This window comes from Gobius niger, assembly GCF_951799975.1.
Source record: "Gobius niger genome assembly, chromosome: 24".
Lineage (NCBI taxonomy): Eukaryota > Metazoa > Chordata > Actinopteri > Gobiiformes > Gobiidae > Gobius > Gobius niger.
In genome coordinates, this window is record NC_136875.1 from 8,087,554 (window position 1) to 8,108,655 (window position 21,102).

At 39.5% G+C, this 21,102-nt stretch overlaps 1 protein-coding gene and 2 long non-coding RNA genes across 3 annotated transcripts in view; 2 read left to right on the forward strand and 1 right to left on the reverse strand.

Annotated features, from left to right (window-relative positions):
* Window positions 1-21,102, reverse strand: part of LOC306982336 — a 284,342-nt gene that overhangs the window by 116,852 nt on the left and 146,388 nt on the right. The window lies entirely within an intron of this gene.
* LOC306982375 lies at window positions 4,308-6,892 on the forward strand. Its single transcript, XR_013794197.1, has 4 exons — window positions 4,308-4,358; window positions 5,869-5,934; window positions 6,662-6,733; window positions 6,815-6,892. It is a non-coding gene; the product is annotated as an uncharacterized lncRNA (long non-coding RNA).
* vamp3 (vesicle-associated membrane protein 3 (cellubrevin)) overlaps window positions 10,477-21,102 on the forward strand; it is a 16,445-nt gene continuing 5,819 nt past the window's right edge. Inside the window, exons 1-2 of the mRNA XM_079582240.1 lie at window positions 10,477-10,551; window positions 19,481-19,562. Coding sequence (XP_079438366.1) covers window positions 10,550-10,551; window positions 19,481-19,562 — 84 coding nt within the window. The 5' untranslated portion in view covers window positions 10,477-10,549. The remainder of the gene's footprint in view (window positions 10,552-19,480; window positions 19,563-21,102) is intronic.

Consider the following 21,102-nt stretch of genomic DNA (forward strand, 5'->3'; position numbering starts at 1 on the left):
ATTTAGATTTTCTGCCTCAACCGAGCTTTACCCAAATCTAAAAGCTACAAAGAAAAGCCTCAAAATAGCGAGAAAAAGAGGACGAAAAGTCAACAAAAACATGACAAAAACACGGACAAAAAAACCACAAAAACGTGAGAAAAACACAACAAAAAATGATAGAAAAAACAACAAAAATATGACAAAAATGTGGCGACGTGACGAAACGTTTCCATCACTTTTGTAGGTCTTAGCTTTCAAATGAGGCGTCACATTGTTGCTCTCCAGTCGAGAAGCTTTTAGATTTGGGTAAAGCCCAGTATGAAAAAAAAACATGAATCTAAAAGGAATTCCGCGGAGTATGGTGTACCACAAGGTTCAATTTTGGGACCATTATTATTTATAATTTATATTAATGATTTTGCTTCTGTTTCTACGACCACCTCTCAAGTTCTTTTTGCTGATGATGCCGATCAAAAAAATAATGATAAAAAGCCGAACTGGGGAAAATGCACTCGTTAATGTTAAGGCGGGGGGTAAGAGGTTAAAATATGTATTTGTGGAAGTGCACAATCAAGGCCGTGGGAACCCAGGGTGCTGAGGGCGCTGCAGCACTTCCTGGTGGATAGTTTGTGAACTGCAGGCAATATTAACTCCTTAACTCCCACCTGAACCTGAGCACATTTTCTCCAGCTTTACCCCCAGTCCAAAAGCTTCTGGAAAAAAGGTGTGAAAATAGCAACAAAACTGAGACGAAAACAAGGATGAAAATGTGGAAAAAAAGAGAAAACATTCATGAAAAAGTGGCAAAAATGTCACAAAAATGTCGCAAGAAATTGATGAAAAATGGACAAAAATTTGACAAAAAAATCACAAAAATTTGACAAAAAAAGACAAAAAATTGATAAAAACGAAAACAAGGATGAAAATGTGAAAAAAGTGAGAAAACATTGACGAAAAAGTGACAAAAAAGTTAGAAAAAATTTGACGAAAAATGGAGAAAAAATGGACGAAAAACTGATAAGAATTTGACAAAAAAAATGCGAATAATTTGACGAAAAAGTGACAAAAAAGTCAAAGAAATTGACAAAAATGAGACGACTGCCCAACAAAAAAAGTGATGAAAAAAAATCTGATGTGAGGAAAAAGATCAATTTACTTTTGTAGATCTTTCAAATGAGGTGTTACACTGGCCTACAGGATTTGGTTAAAGCTGTACTGGAGAAAATGCTCTCGGTTCAGGCGGAGTTAAGAGGTTAATAAATAGGATTTATGCACAGAAAAAGTATTTTGGGGGTAAATTTTGTCCCTCAGCGCCCCCTAACTAAAATATCTTCCCACGGCTCTGTGCACAATTACGCTTATTTGGGCCAGGCTGGTCAGAGTCCAGGGCTGTTTTTCAGTTCCAGTCCGCCCCTGCTGACCTCTGACCACAGTCAACCTAATTTTCCGGTATTGCTGGAGTCCTCGGACCGTGATCTAATTCCTGGCTCTTGGAACAAACCACAACCATAACCTCAACCACATCACACTTTCTGCTCTCCCTGCAGCGACGTACACCAACAGTTCCTCTTACTAAGCAGACAAAATCTCATTTCACGGTTATCTAGTATTCCTCTGGGACAGGCCATCTACTTTGACAGCATTTCCAGTTTCCCAAATGAGTCCTAATATCTGTATATCTCTGCGTTTAAGTAGCGTTATGGCTCCGTCCCAAACCTGGACCTTTTGAAAGAGTGAAACGTTTTCCTGTTCAGACGCGGAGAAAGTGAAACCCAATCAGCCGGGTCTAAAGACATTTACTGTGTGCGCCGGCATTCCTTCGGTCTGAGCCGGTCCGCGGGGAGAGCATTAGCTTTGTGGCGCTAACACCGGAGCTGCCAATATCAGATAACAGGGAGAGAAAACGGCAGATTCTTCCGAGATTCCTGCGTGTTTTTGTCCGTCTAAAAGATGCTGTAGCGATAATAGTGACAATGAGGTAATATGAGAGGAAGCACTCTGCCACTGTTACACAGGGGGGGATATTCAGTGCAAAAAAATATGTTTGTTTTCAGGAGGAGACGTCAGATGAGTCACATGAAGGAGGCTTGGATCAGAATGGAAACGTAAGTCTTTATTAAACTAAAACATGCAGGAGCGCTGCTTGGATATCCTTGTTTTTTTCAAAAATCTAACTCTTCAGTGCAGGGATCAGCAATTGACTTTAAATAAGATACAAAACTGAGGCACTCAAAGAAAAAGTGCTGGTAAAAGGCCTTTATTGCAGCATGGCCATTAGATTAAAACATTGCCGACGCGTTTCAGCCGTATAGGCCTTCGTCAGGGCAGTACTCGAGTGATGTGTGCAGGGGCGTAGCACCAAATTCTGGGCCCTAAGTACAAACTATCTTTTTGGACCCCCCTCATATTTCTTGTTCTTTAACCACATAACAATGGTTTGACAGTGCAGTTGATTTATTTTCTATTATAACTTTATTATATACAGCGACCTAACAATCTAGATTAGTCCTGGATACTTTTGTTTTTGTTTGTTGTGTACTCGATGTTTGACTTGAAATTTCATCTGGATTGGCTTCAGTTACAGAAATTGAATAACCTTCAATCCCGGTAGTGATATAGATATTTAAATTGGTGGTGGAATATTCTGCATGCATAATGATTATTAGCATCACATTAAACAGGACGACTGCACCAGGGACAGAGGATATTTGTGCTGGGAATAACAAATGTGTGACTTTAAAGTAGTATATGTTGTCTCATGAATATAAAAGCTCAAGGGCTTCAGCCTCATTTAGTCTCGCACCATATTTGAAGCCACTGAACCATTTGGCACATTTTTAAATTCATCCATCATTATTGTTTGTGCAAAATTCTGTCTCGCAACCGTTGTATTTCAGCCCAGTTGTGTTCAATTCTTATAGTATCAATTATGAGGAAACTTAGAAAGTACAAAACGCTTTTTGCAGCACTTTTTAGGGCCCCCACCCGGCTCTGGGCCCTGGGTACACAGTACCCTTTACCCCCCCAGTCCGACGCCCCTGGATGTGTGAGCATGCAGCTTTTAAACTGTATGAAGTGGTCACATGACCCATAGGGGCTGGCACTGGTCAATAGCCACCTCCCTCCTCTACAAAAGAAAACTTGGCTTAGTTCAAAACCAGGAAACTACAGATGCGGTAATTGTACCCACTGTGACAGAATAAAGACCACCAACTGTTATATGGACACTACGTCAAATCCAAAATTTTCCATTAACTCTTTTATTAACTGTAACACCAGTTATGTGGTCTACAGGCTTGAGTGCCCATGTGGCTGTTTCTATATTGGTAGAACTAAGCGCAAGCTAAAATGTAGATTGGCAGAACATAAACAGGCCATACGTACAGGGAATCCTCTATACCTCATGGCACTGCATTTTAAACACTCTAACCATGGACTTAACACCTTAAAAGCGTTTGGTATAGATCACATCCCTGAGCCCTTAAGAGGAGGCGACAGACTTAAAAGTCTCCTGCAGAGGGAGTCCTTCTGGATCTACACTCTTAAAGCAACAGAGTATCCGGGTCTCAATGGGGAACTGGACTTTACCCCTTTTCTTTAAAGGAAAAGTTCACCGTTTTTACACACTGAGATATGTTCTTACCTGAGCTTAGACGAGTTGATGCGTACCTGTCTGGTCTTTGTGCGTGCCCTTGGAAGAGCGTGGTAGCTTCCAACTTCACACCGTTTGGAGCCATAGGAATACATTGGGAGAGGCCAAATGCTAACAACATCTTTCGTCTTTTTGCGTGACTGAGGGCACGCACAAAGACCAGACAGGTACGCATCAACTCGTCTAAGCTCAGGTAAGAACATATCTCAGTGTGTAAAAACGGTGAACTATTCCTTTAAGTCTTCTGTTTATAGAAGATGTTTGTATATATAACTGTGAATACTTTGTAGATATTTGTATATCATCCTGATATGTATTTTTGTGTTCCTTGTATTCTGAAATCGTGCTCAGAGGATGTACTGCATGAGCTGACTGAGTTCCAGCCCCTATGGGTCATGTGACCACTTCATACAGTTTAAAAGCTGCTCACACATCACTCGAGTACTGCCCTGACGAAGGCCTATCCGGCTGAAACGCGTAGGCAATGTTTTAATCTAATGGCCATGCTGCAATAAAGGCCTTTTACCAGCACTTTTTCTTTGAGTGCCTCAGTTTTGTATCTTTTGTAAGTAGTTATTATTTTTCAGATTTCGGATCGTTAAAGAGGAGCTTGTTATGTGTAAGTTTGAAGTTTTTAAGAAAGAAAAATAAGAAAAATGTGACTTGTCTTTAGGAGGAAGCATCACATGTGTATGACCTGAATGGAGAACACATTACAGAACACGTGAGTTTCTTTATCCTTCAGACTAAATGGTAAACACATTTAAATATAACTTTCCCCCCTTTTTTTTCATAACTTGTAGTGATTCTCCAGTGTCTTTCTTAAAACTTTACTTTGCATTATTATCGTCAACTTCCAGGGTCCTCACACTTGTTTTCCTTCAAGCACAAAGAAAGAACTGAACTGAAGAACTTTACTGTGTTGATTCATAACTCAGAACTCTGCCGCCCCCTGTGGGTGAAACAGAAGCTCTCGTACCATTGAAGTGAACGGGGAAGAGATCGTCTGAGAACTCCCACTTCCACATCTTGTTTTATTTATTTCTCCAAAAAGAAAAGCATGTAAAGGACGTGCTCTGCTTCGGATAATTCATAGAGAAGACGGTTCATGCTTTTAAACTGAGCAGCTGAAACCCACTGTGATCATTACATAAGTAACATTTCCCTGTGAAACTTTTCCACTTGTAGGTTTAATATAATTTTAGAACAGATTTGATTCTGTCCCTATCATTTTGTTAGAAAAAAAAATGTTTGGAGCCTAGCATGTACTACTTTTCTAGATTGTAAGAGAAAAATATGCATGGTTCATTAATTAGAAGAAGTATTAAAGAAGTCAGAAAGGATACGATACATGCCATCAAGCAGTGTTGATTTTGACAACATATTTTTATTTAGTTTTAGTCTTAGTCTTTTGACGAAAATGTAATTCGATTTTAGTCTAGTTTTAGTCAAAAAAATCGTTTCAATTTTAGTCTAGTTTTAGTCGACTAAAATTGCAAGTAAATTTAGTCGACTTAATTCAAGACGAATTTAGTCGACTTTGCATTGATAATATTGATTATAATCATATTTAATCTTGTTCCTCTGCTTCATGGAGCTGCTCCACATGAACAAAGCTCAGAGCTGATCCTTTGGCAGAGAATTTACATGATCTGAGGCTCTTTCAGACGGTCAATAGAAGTTTGGATGATTTTAGTCTCTCCCTTTCATTTTGATTTAGTCTTATTTTAGTCGACTAAAATATCTGGACATTTTAGTCATAGTTTTAGTTTCATGAAAAACTTTTAATTTAGTTTTAGTCGTCAAAAATAACACTTTGACTAAAATTAAGACTAAATATTTTAGTCGACGAAAGTAACACTGCCATCAAGTGGAGCTGTTTCCCCAATAATGACCCTCGACTGATAGTAGTGATTGATAAACCAGCTCTTATATTCTTCCTTACAAAATGAAATAGCTAATGTGCTTATATATAGAAAATGTAACAGATGACTTGAAGCATTCGAGTTGTTCCGCCAAGATAGTAGACTCAAGGCTCCAATCTAGTTCTGAGCGTGCGTTCATGTGGTCGAATTGACAATAATGCGAAATGTAATCATTGTGTGCGTCCCCCTCTGTGCCTGTGTGAATGTGTTGTTGTGAATGTTGGTTATTCACCAAGTTCTCACCGTGGGGAAATTGACATGACCCAAACGTGGGTTCGTCGTTCATAAATGTTTTTCATTTGTTTCCAGGAGGAGACTTTAGATGTGCCAGACACTGGAACCACAGTCCATGAGTCCAATGGGCAGATCCCTGACGTGAGTGGATAATGATGTTGTTTCTCTTGTTTTCAATACCAAGCTTCTTAACTGACTTGCTGCAGATACAACATTCGATAATGGCGGTGGAGCTGTGGTGCAACCATACTGGTATATTTTGAATGGACTGTCAATGGATGCAACCAGCTCATGCAATTCAGAGACAGGTGGAGGTGGAAACAAGACCATCCAGCCTAACACTAGCCCATGTATTGAAATTCAATATATTAAAAAACAACATTCATGAGCACTGTCACTCTGATTTATAGGTTTTGTGAATAAAAAGATGCTTAGATCCAGACTGGACTAAATTACGTACAGTATGTCTAAAGTGGGCGCAAATCATTCCAAGTTCCACAAGATAAAGATCTAACCCGGGCACAAAAAGGGTTTGAAATGAATATTAATTGGACAAAAGTCAATGTTAATGGCTAAAAAGAAATCCAAAGGCAGTGAAACCTACGTGCTGGATCCAAAATAAGAATACAGTGATCACGCCCTTCATCAGACAATGATGAAGGGCGTGAGGCCCGAAACGTCGCACTCAATGGTGTAAGAAACAAATTGGGAGCTCTTACTGCTGTGCGGACCCTTGCTTTAAGTCACTAAATTCAATGTTTCAACCACATTGTAAGTGTTTCAAGCATCCCAATTCATCACAGGGATGAGTTTATGAGCACAATTCACAACTTTCAGAGTCACTTTTCACATATGTTGTCGTTTCCAGGGTGGGACAGGTGGCAGTGCGAGTGACCGTCCTGCTCAGATGGTGAATGGACCTGATGGACAGAAAGTGCATGTAAGGAAAATGACATTTGGAGAAATAAAGAGCTTTCAAATATGTGCTGGGATTAACCAGAACGTACTGTGTTTCCTGCAGCATGATGAACTGGGAGCTGTGGATGGATCTGGGATGTGAAGTCAGAAGTGGAGCGACGCAGATTTAATAATATGAGCAAGAATTTGGGATTTTCTAGGAGGGTCACAATTTATCTGTAATAACTGTACTGTATGAGGATTATTAATGTCAAATCATGATGGTCAAGATTTTGTTTGACGTTAATTGATATTATTGCTATATGTTTTAACATAATCGAAAGTGCAAATATAAAGTACTATATTCATATTATTTATGTATAATATATTCTCTTTTACTTACACGGAAGTTATACGCTCTAGAATGTGAATCAAATTGATCCTACAGCTCAACGTCTCTTTCCAGTTCTGTTCCATGAGGATAAGCCCAATACTTAAATGAGATATTACCCATAAATCAGGTCAAAGCATCTTGATTTTGACAGTTAAAAGGTCAAATTCATCCTCAGGCTCACGTTTTAATGACATTCACACCAACAGAATCTATTTACACATGTACGATCCTGTAATATGTATATCAATAAAAAATATTAATAAACTAGATATTGTTTTTTTGTAATTTTTTTCATATTATCCTATACTACTGGCCCAAGGCAAACGCTAACATATTTCAGGCAAATGACCACAGATCGGGTCTGAACAAGGTTTCAGTGTGGACTACATTTGTACCAAGCCAGGTCTCATACAGAACTTTAAAACGAGGGCTAAACCTGATATGGACTTGAGAGTTCCATTGGAAGAAGAGTGCTTGCCACTTGCGGTACTTGTGTAATAGGCTTATTTAATGTTAATAAATAAGATCAAAATGGAGTTGAACTGAGCTCTACAGAGGTCATGTAGATTCTATTTGCGGACAGTTAGCATTAGCAAGTAGGCTAGTCCGGGAGACTTTTCAGAGTCCGATAGCCCGCTCTATGTATTTTTACTATTGGCGTGCCATTAGCCAACAAATTATGAAAAATCCAGATGCTGTCAGCTGTTGAGACTAGCTTGTCTTTAATGAATGTACAGACCATTTGAGATTTTACTTGCTACAAATTAGCGTCTTAAAGTGTCCCTGAGCTAAATGCCGAGAAACGATCTGTAGGAGAAAGAACAAGGGGAGGAGCCACTGCTGTGCATAATCTCACCGTAGGATCCTGTCCTGACTTATTGCACCCAATGGGCGCTGGCTGCTCTGCTTTATGACCACGACCCTGGGGGCTGCCATTGCTCCGCCATTGCTCCGCCATTGCTCCGCCATTGCTGTAGTACCTCCATATCGCCACTAGGCCCCCATTGAAAAGCATTGGAGTTTAGATACCTTAAAAACAACTTTAACGCCTGGTTTCAAGTTTTTCAACACTAGACTAGGCTAGATATTCCTCCTGAGATAATGCTGGGTTAATAACAATATAAGAAACCAGGCTGGTTTTCGTAAAAAGAATTTTTGAAATCTCGTACTTAATGAGGGTCGGACTGTTAGCATTGGAGCAGCGCGAGCTACACGTCACGCAAGGGCCGAGTCTACAGTGAAAATCCCGCCCGTATGTCCTTTTTAGGAACATGCTTCGTCAGAGCTGGGGAGGAGGAGTCTGTAAATCCTCCATGAATTCCCCCACGACCGTGGTCATTATGGTAAACGGGGAGGAGTGAGCAGAAGACGTCCATTATATATACAGTCTGCACCAGGTATGGAACTGAAGATGACACAGAGCGCCTTCTGTATGTTCATGCCATTGTCTGTGAATATTCAAATTTCACGATTTCCACATGATTTTTTGTTTTGTTTCACACAGTTTATGACATCATTGAAAATAAATCAGTTCACACAGTACTTAAGTAAAACATTTTCCAAGTACTTTTTTTTTACTTCTACTTGAGAAAAAATACTTCAAAGTAACAATTAAGTTAATTTTTTTTGGCTACTCTACCCACCTCTGTATGTATATATTAAGATCCAAACATGCAAAATGTCAATTTTTCAACTGGTCTTAAACCTTTGATTAGGACTGTAGCATGGATCCCAACCTTATTGACTCACTCACTCCTCACCACGTGGATGCTGAGTGATAATGATGTAGGAAGTCATCCACTAAAACTCCTGTTTATTAGCAAAAAAGACGAGCTGTGTTCCAAAAGCTAAACTACTCACCGATAACCCTTTTTAGTGACTGTGAAGTAACGCCGACTGTAACAAGTGAATTTCTCCTTTGTGAGATGAATAAAGGTTTATCTTATCTTATCTTATCTCTTAGACATCCAACCTTTGTTTTATTATGAAATTACTCCAAGTACCCCCTGCCAAGTGCTCACATGGTGGATCTGAAACTGATATCACCGAGTAATTTAGAGTCCAGGGCCCATGTAAAGTTGTTTGCCCAGGACCGATGCTAGGGTTAGGGTTATGCTGATTGGCTGGCTGTAACATTTGTCCTGGGCAAACAACTTTACAATGGCCCTGGACTCTAAATTACTTGGTGATACCAGATCGACTGTGCTCACATACCCTCAGGAGTCCATCTCCATGGTAAGGAAACACTGCCTTAATGAACACAGAGGTTTTATCAACTGAAATGATATCCTATGCGATGTTAGCATGCTGCCAGTGACTGTCCATCCTCTCTTTTCAACCTAAAAATGCCCCAGTCCCTCACAGTGGACACTATGTTTTTTTTAAACATAATTTTTATTTCAATCTACTTTATGCATACTCTTATACTCTATCTATCTTCTATCTTATCTTATTGCATCTTAATGTTATATGTCTTATGTTTCAATGGCAATAAAAACAATCCTGATTCTGATTCTTTTAGTGAAATGAGCACAAAACTAATTATTCAAACCTTTGACTTCTGTGAATTTTATTTTTTGGATTTAAAGTTGGAGAACCTCTGCTATAGTTAGTCTATAGATACAGTATATTGAACACAGCCTGACCATCAGACATCACAAAGTTAATTAACCTCTAAACCCCACCTGAAATGAGCACATTTACTCCAGTTTGGCATTGCTCAAATCTAAAAGCTTCTCGAAAAGACCTGCAAAAGAGCGACAAAAGCACAATAAACAAGCGACATAAACACAATTGAAAAGTGATGAAAAAGCAGAAAAAAGAGCCACAAAAAAGCCACTAAAGAGTGAGGAAGCAGCAAGCGACAGAAAAGAAACAATAACACAATAAAGAAGGGACAAAAAGCAAGGATAAAAAGTGCAAAAACAATTTCATGAAAGTCTTTTTTTTCTTCTTTTTGGCATTGAGAACATAATACTTCCATTTAGAACCGAGTTTACAGTGCAGAACATTTTCCCCCCGCAACCCTTGAACGTCTCACACTCACAGCCTCTGTAGTTAATGGAATATTAAACAAACGGATATTTCATGAGGATTTCATCTGCATCAGAGCAACACACACATTATTAAAATGCATTATTCCAAAAACAAAAATAGAATTTCAACTGTGGTGCTTTTACTAGCAGAGGAATTAAATAATTTACTGCAAAACTATATTTGTAAAGATTCAGTTTGCTATATTGAGCATGTATTTCACTATATTATTGTGTGGTCCATGTAATATAATGGACTCGGACCTCGGTCGTTTCTTGTTATTTGAAAATCATAAAACCGACTGCCTGTAGGGTTAGAATTTCCGGCAACAGTGAAGTGACCCACGGACAGCGCTCGTCGGCTTTAGCATTAGCATTAGCTCTATCAACAAACCACAGTTGCGTCGTCTGCCGGAGAAAAAAAGCCTCCAGAATGTAAGTATATCACTCAACACGTGCTTGTTCATTACACACAACACATTTCCTAACACTTTGATGATATATTTCGTTATTTGCGTACTTAGATTACGCTAAATCTGGAAAAAGCAACGCCCCAAAACTTTGCATTCAACAAGTGCTATCGTGGGGGAGGCTAATGCTAAGCTAACAAACAAAAAGTTGAATTTTCTCCTTGATGTGCGAATCGTCTTTTATTGAGGGACTTTCTCAGAGAGGCAGTAGAGAAGTCTGGTGGATGAGTGGATTGTCATTTACATTAGACGAGCAGGCGCTGCGGTGTTCAACAGTTGGAAACTTTGGTCAAGGCGACTAAGTTAGCATCGGTCGGTATTAGCACTGTTTGCTGTTTTTCTCTTTTCAAATACGCTCTAACTAAAAGATTTGGATTAGAAAACGCAAACATCTAACCCCTTGGTGACATGATCGTGTTGTATTAATATGTTTTTAGGGAAGTCCATTGTGGTGACCTGTGCCCCAGTTACAATACAAAAACACAGGAAAACAGGAAATCCTCAGTGTTATTAATCTAACTATTGTTATGTGCGACTCGTGCGTGCCGGTCTCGTTTAGTGTTCCAGGTCAACCCTTTGTTTGCTTGTATTTTTGTTAAATCGTTTTTTTTAAAGGAAGTAGCTTTGGAAGTGAGAGTGTCCGCACTGGTGACAGGATGCTGAGGGAAGCCTGGGCGTAAAGTCACATGGGGCGTTGTGTTTACGATTATTTTCCTGTCCCAATGCCTTCATTTACACGTCATTCCATCTTCATTTTCTTCTCAATTTCTACTAGCCTGAGGCAAGACTTCTTGGCTTGCTGATAAGACGTCAGACTAGTTTCGGAGTGTAGCTTACATGTTAGGGCTGGGGATGGGACGGTAACTCCATTAAGGACATGTACTCCACCCGCAAAGCCGTCAAAATCACCCATCACACAGTCTCTTCAAGGTAATGGGAGGAGACTGCGGAATCTACAAGCCAGGTCCAGTCGACTGAAGAACAGTTTCATACATCAGGAAGCTGAACTCCCTGCCCTCCCGCCCACCCGCTCCACAATCAAGGATGAGAGAAATATCATTTCAAATCATTCACATGGTTTGACAAATAAAAGATCTTTGAATCTTTTGAATCTAATCTAATGAAATTTCGGGTCACGATTTGTTTGTTTGTTTGTTTGTATACTTTAGTCCCCGTAGGGAAATTTGTCCTCTGCATTAAACCCATCCTTTAATGCCGCTTGGGCAACCCGTAAGGAGCAGTGGCGCGCCCGGGGACCCATCTCCATGATGTGGAGCCAGGCTGCTGGTCAGAATCACCTGGCTGAAGGATTCACCTATTGCACATGTTTTTAGTGGTAGGGGAAACCTACGCAGGCACGGGAGAACATGCAAACTCCACACAGAAAGGCCCCGTCCTGGTGGGAATTGAACCCGGGACATTCTAGCTGTGAAGCGGAGGCGCTAACCGCTGCGCTAACATGCCGCCCTTGGCCAAAATAATTGTGATGAATGATATTGTTGCGATATTTGCCTATGGTTTAAAAAAATAATTGCAACACCAGAAAGGATGGGGATCGGGCAATTATTAAATATTCCTCTTCATTGTCTGCTCTAAATGTCATATTGAGTGAGACATAAAGTAAGTGTTTAAAGGCACACTGTGTAACATTTTGGACTATACTGCTGTCGTCAATACAAAACATGCAGCTCATGAGCAGCTCCACACAGAAAATGCTGTTTCTGCAGTGGGTAATCAAAGAATGGATTTGGATGAGGACCTAGCCTACTGACATCTTAAATACTGCTGACTTAACATCTCCATGGAGACGTACCCACTAGGGCAGCACAATATATCACGAAAAATATCGCATCGCGATATTAGCTGATGCAATATCCGTATCGTGAGAAGCCACAATATATCGCAACATCACCATAGCCTTCATCTGACTGAGATCCACCCATTTTTTTTGCAAACTCAAACTCGTGCATTGAAGTCATGTGTAAAAGTTCAGTTTTATTTTAACATTTACTAGCTTTGTTTGTTCTACTCTTATTTTGGTCCTGATTGGGTGTTTTTTTTAAAGGGGCTATATCATGCTATTTTAGCCATTCCAAAGTTAAGTATAGGCATTTATATGGTATATTATACCTCTACCATTATGGAGCACTCATTTTTGTGATAAATATAAGTGTTTTCTGGAGGTATTTTTCAAACCCGGAAGACACAACGCTTCGATTCAGTTAACTCCGCCCCCTCTCTCCGCACATACAACTTTACCGAAATATAAATAAACAACAATAAGTGAAGTCACTTCACGATGCAGTTATACGGAGTTGACATCTGCAACACAGCTTCATAAATGGCTAACACACATGCTAATATGCTAACACACAAGCTAACCCGCGTTTGGACTAACTCACCGCTCTGGTCCATCGCTGTTTACATTATGGGACTCGCGTTGGTTATAAAAGTTAATCCACTTTGATTCTGGCAAAGGTTCCCCAAACATCCATCAGAGACAGTCACAGAAAAACACCATTTTGGCTGATAGTCGCTGAATCCCGGAGAAAAAAACAGCTGAGTGGCCTCTTCCTGAAAAAGGTTGAATATAAACTCCTCGTCCTCGTAGCCAAACGCGCTTCTTTTTCTCCGTCCGTGACATTATCGTTAGTTAAGAATGAAGAACAGGTGTCCAGAGTAGGTAACGAGCTCCATCTTCACAGCTGCAGCGCAAACATGACTGATCTGTTCAGACGCGATGTGTTTGTTTTGGCCACAGCTGACCTGGAAGCACTTCGGGCACATCCTTTTTTTTTTTTTTTTTTTTTTTTTTTTTTTCATTTTTTACTCTTTGTTTCTCTCTTACGACAGAAATAATGAAAACGCTGTTTTACAAATTAAAATCAGGCTGTAAGCAAAGAATTAAGACATTACATTACAGACGTCGAGCACTTCCGTTCCGTTGTTACGACACAACTGAACACTCAGTCGTTCACGAGGAGAGGGAGGCGCAGCTGCTCAGAGAGCAGGATTCAGGAGGATTACTGAGAACTGCGTGAATGAAGCCACAAACCACGCTGGGGGTGTTTTTGATAAGGAAATAGCATAACAACATGGCTAAAAGCTCCAAAAAGTCGATTTTGCATGATATAGGACCTTTAAGTCTTCTTTTGACACAATTTGCTGAAAAAATTTGAACGTATCGTATTTGGTGAAATATCGCAATAATACCGTTATCGCGATATTGCACAGACATATCGCATATCGCAAGTCACTTCAATATCATGCAGCCCTAGTACCCACCCCCGGTAACGTTACCAACACTGGTCCAATGTCTGATGGATTTAGTGATTATCTTCTAGCACGATAATCCAAAAATGTGGCGATCGATTAATTGACGCATTTTTTATTGCGATTAAAGATATCATTGTTTATCGTCCCATCCCTAGTTCGGGCTGCACGACATTGAAGTAACTTGCGATATACAATATGGCTGTGCAGCATTGCGATAACGATGTTGCGAAATTTCACTAAACCGTTTCAACGCGATACGTTCCGTTCTGATCCAACACAAATACCTTTGAAAAACACAGCACTTTTCAAAGACCAAGCCACAAAGAGCCTCTTATACACGTTCAAATGCCATGTGACAATGTCAACACAAACACACAGGGATGAAAACACAAAATAGTTTAACTTGGCACAAAAAGCAGTGATTCTGTTACAAGTTACAACCAAATGCGTTTCAGTATAATCTAGACTAATAGATTTGTCAGTACATTTACTCCACAAGCATTTACAGTAGAGACATTGTTCGTCATTTAAACCTCTTAACCCCGACCTTAACCAATTGCTCTTTCTTGAAATCTAAAGTTTACAGTCTATATGCCAGTGTAACGCCTCTAGGGCTGCAACTAACGATTCTTACTAAAGGGAAATGTTTTTTGAAGGCTCTTTTAATGAAATTTCCAATGTACAAAACACTACAGACCCTAAATATAAAATCAAAGTAGGTTTTCATCAAAAAACTACATTTTTTATGTCATTTTTGCTCCATTTTAGTCTGTGTGAACCACAAAACGATTAGTTTAGTTTAGCTTAATTTTATTTACTACATTTTCCTGATTTACAAATACACATTAACCAGTCACAGATGCTCAAAAGGAGTCGGCTTAAGCAAGAAGCTTGTGAGCGCCTGCCCCACATTCAACATAATAAACGTTTACCGTTTACAGAAATACATGAGGACTGTATCCACAACCAGGAAGAAGTTTGCACATAAAAAGGAAATGAGATTACATGAGTGGAACGCATGGACTCCATTGCTTACATTTCCTACTGGATACTAAACAAGTAACAAGAAAATAAGAAAATTAATGTGTTCGATTTTCCAAACCCAGGCACAAACAACTGTGTTTAAGATTTACGTTTATGCTGTTGCACACATCAAAATGAGAATTATGATCAAACAAACAAATGCATTTGTTATTATTATTAATATTTTGAATGTTATTACCATCATTACAATTATTTGTTTCATTATTTTTGATGACATCCTAGATATTGATTAATCGATTACTAAAATAGTTAACTATTAGTCAACTATAGTCGACTATTTCAATAATCGATTAGTCGTTTCAACCCTAAACGCCTCATTTGAAAGCTAAGACATACAAAACTCATCTAAATGGATCTGTTTCCTCGTGTTTTCGTCCTTATTTTGAAGCCAAACTGGAGACACTGTGCTTAGTTAAGAGGTTAATGGGCAAAAACAGTTATTGGTGTAGAAATGTCACTTACTGCCTAGATTTAACCTTCTAGTGTGTGCTTGTTTTATGATGAACATAAAAAAAAATGAATGAGTCTGATCAGTCAGTGCTTTCCAGAGACAAAGCGTAATCAAATGTAAAGGAAAGAAATGTACTTAAAAGCAGTAGAAGATCTTTGGTCTCGTTTGTAGCTAATGTTTTATTGACTTTTGCCGTTTGACTGTGAGAAAATGCGTTGCAGCCGGTGTGATATAAGTCGTCCAAACGTGTTGATAATCAGTTTCCACCGCCCTGATTCCTCCTCCACGCTGCATTCTCCTGAGCTTCATCCTTTAACGCTTTATAAACCAGCGAGCAGGAGAGCAGGGTGTGTGTGTGCGCTTTGGGCCTGAGGAGGAGGGTCTCGTGACCAGCGCGAGGTGGATGAATGAAGGACCTGTCAGCGGCCCGAGTTTGAGCCGATCCAGAAGGAATGTTTAGCAGCGGTGAAATATTTATAGCACTTGCTCCAAAGGCCAGCGCGGAGGTCGTGTGATTTTTTACCCCGAGACATTCACGGCGGCTTTATTAGAAACGATCGAAGTCGAATGGCGCCGTTTATTAAAACGATAGTGGGATTCATCAGCAGAGGTGGAAATGAAATAGATACAGACGGCATCTCGTCATAGAAGGGGGCGTGGCTTCGCCGAGGGGGAAAATAGAATCTTTAGAGAAACACAATTTTTCACTCTTTTTTGCCATTTTCTGGTGGAATATCAACTTATTTATCACATATAAATAAAGTCAAGTGTAAATCGGGCCCATATGGATATTTTCTCACAGCAGATTGTTCAGTAGAAGTGAAAAAACGGCAGTTGTAGCAAGCGCTAGCTAACCGTTAGCATTAGCCCGATGCTAACATGTAGCATCAAGTTAGCATTCTCCGTTACTCATGTATTTATGGGCTGTTGAACCACTTTGCTCCTCCCCATGTCTTTGTATCATTATTTAGTAGAAAACTATGTTCATATTTCAGCATTTGTTGCAGTAGTTTTTGAATAATTAGAGAACATTTTAATTGTTTCAAAATTGTTTTTCCCCTTGACTGTTTTCAAAAATGACCATATACAGTGAGGAAGAAACGTATTTGGCCAAAATCCAATACAATGTCTATGTGAAACTGACCAAATACTTTTTTTCCCCACTGTATGGGCGATTCCAGAGATGCCGTCTGTATCTATGAGCTCCTGCTTCTCCGAGTGATAAATAGATATTTGGCGTCCAGTGTCATATGGCAATATTTAAGTTGTGGTGGAGTTGCAGTATTTGCTGAGTATGTCCACACGGTTCTTGCCTCATCAGCTCAGATTAGTGGAAACGGTGAAGCAATGTTTTTTGTCAGATGGCGGAAGTTGTAGCTTGCACAACAAATCGTAGGGCTGCTCGATTATTGAAAAAATAGTAATCACGATTATTTTAGTCATAATTGAAATCACGATTATTCAAACGATTGTTGCCTTTAAAAAAAAAGTCTTTCTTTTATTTATTTATTTATTAATAAAAATGCTGAATATTATCTGTTTTCTGAACAGTCATAAAAGTACAAATGATTTTAAGTTTGCCTCGATTAAGGAGAGGTCTCTGTTTCACATCTGCCCCCTGCTGGCCGGCCCTCACACCTGCGCAAGCAAACTGAGCAGCGCGGCCTGATGACATCATTCCAGCGCCATGAAATAATGCAAGTCTGCTTTTCAAAAAAAGAAAAGAAAAAAAAAATGCAAAAAAAAAAAAGTTTTTTAGCATAATCGGATTTTTGTTTTTGTTTTGATTATGCTAATTTTGTAATCGTTTAGTGTAATCTAAATTGTAATCGAATTTCGATTAATTGCACAGCCCTAACAAATCGTAATACTTGCAACCTGCAGTTAAAATAATAATCGTCAACTCATTTCCTGATTAATCAAAGCTGTCATCTGGAATATATGCAGACTCATAAATAACATCAGAATTATGGCAATGGCAACTTTATTTATAATGCACTTTAAAACAACTGACTTGACCAAAGTGCTACAAAGGTCAAACATAACATAAAATACAATAGAAGAGGTGCATCGAATACACGAAGCTTGTTATGGGAATCTAAATGTTTCACTACTTTCAGCTAGGCCTGTCACGATAACACATTTGAAGTTCGATATATTGAGGCAGTAAAGTATCGCGATAAACGATATTATTGACTCTATCGATACTGGATGCTGTCGACTCTCAGGCGTATAAACGACAGTAAACCTTTGTTCTAAAAGTGCATCATCACATCCTAAGATGCCACAAAATCAACAGGAAATATAATCTAACTCAATTTGGTTCAGTTAGAAATAGGGATGGGCGATACCACATTTTTTTGAATCGATACGATACCGATACTTTTGGGGTCTTTTTTGTCGATGCCGATACTGGTCATTACTGATGCCGATAATGTATTTCAATCAGTATACATTTCTAAAACTGGTTATTTTATATAATGAATTGGTCCATTAAAATTATATTACTTTAACTGGTTAATTAAACAATGTTAATTGATTTTAACATTTAAAGTTAATATTTAAATGACAAACAGAACGTAAAAAGGAATGATATGCCTGGCTCAGTTCAATCCTTTGCTGTTGTGACTGTTTTGGCTCAGAACAAAGAAATAAATCATCCTTTTGTGTTGATAATTGCTGCCCCGCCTTCTTTTTACATATGCAAATTAGTATCAATACTTTTTGCCCAATATCGATACTTAAAAAGTAGCCGTTTGGTATCGAGATATCGATACTTTGATATCAATCCGCCCATCCCTAGTTAGAAATCAAACTTACACAAGAAACAATTGGGGGGAAATGCTGATAAATGTGTAGACGATAAATATCGAGCCCAAAAAATCGTTGATCTGTTATTTATTGAACGATAAGTTGATATAGTAATTATCATGACAGCCCTACTTTCAGCCATTTTCAGGCGAAACACACGTATCAAGTCAAAATCAGGTCTAGATGAATGATCATTCACAGCAGATTGACCTGTAGACGTTAGAAACCGGCACTCGAAGCTAACGTTAGCAGATGTAGCATCAAGCTAACGTTAGCTTTATGATTAGCATTCTCCAATATTTATGTGTTTATGGGCTGTTGAACCACTTTGCTCCTCTCCGTATCTCTGGATCTCCTTTAGACCATTTATCTTGGTTCACAAATGTTTAAAAAGCAGCAGATGTGAATAACCATGTAGTACAAGTGTAAATGGCAGCTAACGGGTTATTTACTGTTCATGAGTCAGGTTGGGGAAGGACCAAGTGAGCACATTTGTAGTAAGTAGGGCTTTTTTTGTGTGTGAATAAAATTTGCATAAAATACAGTGTAAATTAAAAACAAAAGAATGCTTTCCACTAAAAAAAAACTAAATTAGGACCAAAACAATGTGTGTTTTCCATCGATAATTAAAACTAACCAAAGTTCAGATTGGATTTGGATTCTGACGATTTGAGGCTGTAAAATATTCAGACTGAAAGTGAAAAGACATCAGCCTCTCCAGATCCAGGTACAGGCCATGGTCCCTCCCTTTTCTGCTGGTGGGACCCGAGGCAGCTGTTCAAATATTGGGCTTTATCGAGTTGGCTTTTGTTTGGAGCCGCTGCTGCACACTCGTTCACCAAATATAAACTCGTAGGAAACACTATTGACGACTAATGACTTGTAGATCGACAACACTTGGATGATCAGTCGTAGTTTTTAGCTAGTTTTAGTCTTTTGATGAAAATGCATGCATGCCCTTCCCTTTCCCTCACAGTGGTCTCTAAGACGCTCCAAGATCAATTGTTTGGTAGGTTTTCTGGTGAGCGGCTCCGTCAAGTAGTGAAAACCTTCCAAACAATTGATCTTGGAGCGTCTTATAGACCACTGTGAGGGAAAGTGAAGGCCATGCTGACCACTCATACAGCCACCAAGTCATTACAAGCTAAAAAAACACACAATATAGACCTTTTTTTTTCCACATAAAAAGTTGCCTCACTGTAAATGCTTTCCAAATCTTGAGTGGCTGCTGCCCTCTGCTCCTCCTCACGGTTCATTGAAGTGTACTTGTCTTTACATCTCCCGTAACCCTTTCGCTCTTCCTCTCGCTCAGGTCGGCCCCAGCTCCAGAGAACCCGGCCGCCGGCGCGTCCGGCAACAGGCGCCTCCAACAAACACAGGCCCAGGTCGACGAGGTGAGACTTTCGCTTTACAGGAAACATCGTAGATTGAATGTGCACAGGGAGGAAAGAACTGTATTTAAATTCTGACTTTACTGCCTTTTACTAAAAGCAGCAGAATCAGAATTAGTCCAGCAGATGGCAGTGTTGTGCTGTAATGGCCGCTGAGCAAAGCAAGTGAAGGATGGTTTATTGTGTTTCTTTTGACTTTCCAGTGTCTCTACATGGTAAGTATATTTGAAAACCGTGGTTATCAACCTTTTCAGCCCTGGGGCACCCCTATTGTATTTGACAATGTGTCTAATTCAGGTAATGTTGGACACAATTACATTAACGAGTTTCAAGTTTCAAGTTTAATGGTTTTGTATAGCCCAATATCACAACAGAAGTTGCCTCACAGGGCTGCACCAAACATTAAGGCAATAAAACAGAGCAATAAATATGACAATTAAAAGTTCAGGTGAATCCAGGCAAATATAATGTCCAATAGGAGGCAGAGACGAGCGGCTTGGGCGTCCCCCGTCCTTAGACTCTCCAGCACGGCAAGGAAAAACTCAAAAACCCGGCAGGAGAAAAGAGAAACCTTGGGGAGAACCACAGAAGGAGAGATCCACTCCCATGGACGGACAGGCTATAGAGACCCAGGGCCGAAGGATCCCTCAGCAGACGGGCCAAGACTGCAGACCGTCCAGTCCTCAGATTCCAGAATGCAGGGTTCCTCCGTTCACCCAGGTTACTCTGTTCGATAAGAACGAAAAGGTTCTTATTTAATAATCCATGTCAGGTTCTTGTCAAAGGACAGATTCTGTTCTTTTTGGATCCTTATTTCTGCCCAGGCTGATGAGGAAGCACCAGTGGCCTAGATTTCATTGTTCTAACTTGGATTAGTAAAAAAATATTGATACTCCAACATGGATAAAACAAATCCTGCTTAAAGTCAATATAATACGTTGCAGAAAAGTGCAAAGCAGGAAGATCAAACTCCTCCTGTATCAATCTCCTGCTCTCATCTCGGCCTGTCACAGCTCCTCCTCCTTCAGCACAGGCACAGACGTTATGTGAAGAAGATAAATGCTTAAATACATCCTTTTTAAGTCACATTTCAAGGAAGACATTGTTGACACGTTTTGAAACCCGCCGTTTTAGCGCTGATCGATCACTGTTGGTAATTATCGCGTGCACATTTAAGCTCTTAACCCCGACCTTCACTTGCACATTATCCCCAGTTATTATCCAGGTATCCAGGCATTACCCAAATCCTGATCCTGAGTCCTTCCTGAATTAAATGTCAAAAAACAAGACGTAAATGAGGATGAAAAAGCAACAATAATGTGACAAAAACGCTTCTATGGCATTAAAAGATCTCCCTCAATATTAATTTATCGAACTTCAAATTCTGTTATGCCTAATTGTAACCATGTCAAAATCCGCTTTTAATTCAACTCAAATTCATTCATTTTTTCGCTCACTTTTTATGAACTTGGTCCACTCTGTTGTTTTGCTTTACTGTTTATCTTGAGACACTGATTAAGTCCTGGTTTAGGACTTATTTTTG